General features: G+C 48.1%; 1 protein-coding gene across 1 annotated transcript in view; it reads left to right on the forward strand.

Moving 5' to 3' along the window:
* Positions 1 to 386: 386 nt before the first annotated feature.
* Positions 387 to 3,813, forward strand: part of LOC114619805 (aldehyde oxidase 2) — an 88,603-nt gene continuing 85,176 nt past the window's right edge. Inside the window, exons 1-2 of the mRNA XM_028765734.1 lie at positions 387 to 443; positions 2,901 to 2,958. Of these exons, the coding sequence (XP_028621567.1) occupies positions 387 to 443; positions 2,901 to 2,958 (115 nt within the window). The remainder of the gene's footprint in view (positions 444 to 2,900; positions 2,959 to 3,813) is intronic.

Below are 3,813 nucleotides of genomic sequence, written 5' to 3' on the forward strand. Positions count from 1 at the left end.
ATTCAGGGGCAGGGTCTTGGGAAGCTTACTGCTAGCTTTCTTCACAGTCCCTCTGAAACTGGGGCAGGTTGCTGGGGTGCGGCAATGCACAGAGTGGGTGTAAGCTTAGGTTGTTGTTTGTGGGTTTCACACGATGCTCTCAGATTTCAGAGAAAGCAAGAGAACAGGTATAGGTTGCATCCTGAGCCAGCTTCAAAGCCAGGGTTGGTGGGAGGTAAGGCATGGGATTAGGAGGCCCTAGACTTTAAAATGCCACGAAGCAAGGAATTCTCCGCTCCAAGCTGTCCCTGCTGAGGTTCCAGGCTGCCCGCTTCCACTCAGGGAAAATCCTTTCTCTTCACTTCTGGAGCTGGTATCTGAGCCAAGAGGCCAAACTCACCAGAGCCATGCCTTGCCCAGCCCAGAGCTCGGATGAGCTGGAGTTCTTTGTGAACGGGAGGAAGGTACGTGATCCGTAGAGTTAGCCCTGTGGCTTGCAGCAGAAAACCCCTGGCTCTGGGGCACTCAGGAATCCGATCTGAGCTTCTCCTTTCCAGGACAAAGACTCAGGTTAGGAACCCGTCTGACTTCTCTTTTTTCCTCAAAGCCAACAATTGAGTCTTGGCAGTAGTGGGAGGCAGGAATGCCTTGGGATTCTTTGCATACCCTGGGACTCTGGCATACACTCTGGGTGGCACTTCACATATAACCTGATACAAACTACTTTACCTCCCTGAGACTCGGAGTTCTCCTGTGACGTGTGCTTCCCACAGCTGTTGTAAAAATGGAGAGAAAGCTGCTTCCTTCATTTGGGCAGGAGCCCCTGAGGCACAAGGCACAGAAGTAGTACACCCTGTAACATAGTTTGTGTTCCAAACTCCAGACGTGTTTTGTTTTGTTTTTTGTTTTTGTTTTTGTTTTTGTTTGGGTTTTTCGAGACAGGGTTTCTCTGTGTAGTTCTGGCTGTCCTGGAACTCACTCAGTAGACCAGGCTGGCCTCGAACTCAGAAATCTGCCTGTCTCTGCCTCCCAAGTGCTGGGAATAAAGCCGTGCGCCACCACCGCCGGGCTACTCCAGAAGTTTTTTAATTGATCTATCTTTGTATTTCCATTTATCAAGTCAATTTCTCTACGGCCGTAATTCTCAGCCTTCCTAACACTGTGACCCTTTAATACAGCTCCTCATGTTGTGGTGACCCCAACCATAAAATTATTTTCATTGCTACTTCACAACTGTAATTTTGCTACTGTCGTGAATCATAAGCATCTGTGTTTTCTGATGGTCTTCGGTGACCCCTGTGAAAGTTATTTGACCTCCAAAGGGGTCATGACCAACAAGTTGAAAAGCCTAGAGGCCCCTCTTCCCCTGGGTTTCAGCCTGTTCCGGAAACATAGAGACAAGGTCAGAGCCTCTCAGTTGTTATTTTCACTGGTAACCTCCTTCCTAGCCTCACCACCTCACATGGCTGCTTTTAGTGCCCAGGACCCATTCTACTTTTCAAGGGCACATAGCTTCTCCAGACTCTTGTCACCTCCCCTCCAAGAGCCTCTCAAACCTCTGACCCCACACACTCAAAAGGGTCGCAGTCATGTCTATCCTCAGGAGTTGGCCCAAGGAAGCAGATAGAGCCCCACAGGGCTCCTCATTTGCCCACGCGTGCTCTCACCTGAGTGCAGCCTCCCCAGGCACCCACCAGACATCCTTCTAGGACATCACTCCTGAGCTGAGATATTAATAGCTTTCCCACTGACCCAAAAGCCAGAGGGGACGCCTTCCTCCATCAGCCCCAGGTGGAATTATGAGCCCAGAATGATACGGCTGTAGTCAGAACAGAGAATAAATCAAGAGATAGAGAGGAGAGGGGACCAGGAGAGAGGAGGGAAGAAGAGGAAAGTCTGTGTGGTGGGAGTCTGTTAGATATTTGTATGGGTGGGGTCTGATCATATTCTCGGTAGCTGTTTGTAAAGTGCCTAGTAAGTGAGAGTAAGAGCATTGGAGAGTAGGTTTTCTTATTATTCTAGTGATGAGGCACCTCCACTCAGCCCTAGAGAAGGAGTAAACAGTTCTCACCTTAGAAATATCTTCCTAGAGATTTGTATTTTTTGAGTTATGCAAAAGTGTGTGTCTCCCTTCTGAGGAGAAAGGAAGAAGCCAGTGTTGGCCCACTGACCCTTCCTTGTCTGTCACGCAGAAGAAAGGCCAGAGGTGCTCATGTGACATCCCAGGGCAAAAGCACAGTAACTGTGCTAAGGGATACAAACAGGAAAGAAAACAAGAACATTCCTGTGTGCCTTTTGGTGTGAACACACCACTTTCCAGAGGAAGGATGGGGAAATTCTAATAGCCCATTAGAGCTACTCTGGGTCCTGAGCAAGGTGTCAAGGCTCACCAGCAGGCCACTGAAATGTCAGGGGACCAGCAGGCACCAGAGCCTCTCCAGGACAACAATAACTTTCCCCCACCGACTCTGTGACAAATTCTAGACTCTGGAGATCAAGTGTTCCCTACCAAGTATTCCAGAGATGGCAGAAACACCCCACCCACCTTCCCTCCCTATAGGACCACCTCACTATCCCCTGAACATTCCAAGTTTAAAATACTTCCAAAGACTCAGTTGTTTGGTTCCATGAGGCCAGATGACAGAGCAGAAGTGAAAATGCAGAGTGCAGATACTTTTCAAAAGTGAAAAGAGTCCAGAGATAGGCTCCCACAGCAGTGGACTCCCAGCTCCTGTCACACAGAAGAGCACATTGCTACACTGGCCTTGTGAGGCTCCCACCCTGTAAACAAACACGGTTTCCCCTCAGAGCAGGTCTGGTCGGCTCCATCTTACCTCCCACATCAAACAGATGGAGCAGACTGCCAGACATTCTGCTGAGTCATCCATTCAATCCCATAATCCTGCCTGTTTCCAATACAGGTGACAGAGAAGAACGTGGACCCAGAAGTCACTCTGCTGGCCTTCCTGAGAAAGAACTGGACCCTTCTGATCTCAGCTTCGGCCATGTCTATACATGCCTTGCAGAATGTACAGAGTGTAAACTGTTGTGGTTGTGAGGGGAGATAGGTCTCCAGCCAGCCCTTTGACCCTTGCCTGCTGTTTGCTTCTGGCTTGCTTAAGAATATCAGATTAATTGGGCTGATGAGAGGAGAACGTTTCCCAGCATTGCTTGTGTGTGATTGAATAGCGTGAAATAGAAGCTAAGCAATACACTTGAGCTCTGCCAAGCCACTGGAGTGTTGTGTCATAGAGGCTTGGGTTGCCTGTGACCTGCCCTTTACCAAACCAGACTCTCAGATTCAGCAATCGGATATGACAATTTCTTCACCTTACATCTATTTTCTTACACCAGATTTCCCCCACCATCTTATATGCTGGAATATAGTTCTTCATAATGATGAATGTATTTTAATTAGTAAGCCCAATGAATTGCTCAGGGAAGCCAAAACATGAATAAGGAAACTAAAGGACGGGAGTAACAAATTGATGAAATGGCCTCTGAACAAGAACCATGTGCTTTCTAATTAGCTGCCAATATTTGAAAGTCAAAGCATTTTAAATAATCAAGACTTCTATTTGTTGTGGCGAGTGGGATGGTAGTCAGCCAGTCACACAGCAGCTGTGCTTAGAGCCAGACAGGACGGTCACTGGTCCCCTCTCTGAAATAAGACTCAGGGACTCAGTTTCTCATCCAGCCTCCTCTTCATTTATATAACCCCTCTGAACCACTGTTAAAATGATGAACCAACAGAACCAAGAGAGGGAGAGACAGAGACACGAGAGAGAGAGAGAGAGAGAGAGAGAGAGAGAGAGAGAGAGAGAGAGAGAGAGA

This window comes from Grammomys surdaster, unplaced genomic scaffold (assembly GCF_004785775.1).
Source record: "Grammomys surdaster isolate TR1022 unplaced genomic scaffold, NIH_TR_1.0 165, whole genome shotgun sequence".
NCBI classification, from domain to species: domain Eukaryota; kingdom Metazoa; phylum Chordata; class Mammalia; order Rodentia; family Muridae; genus Grammomys; species Grammomys surdaster.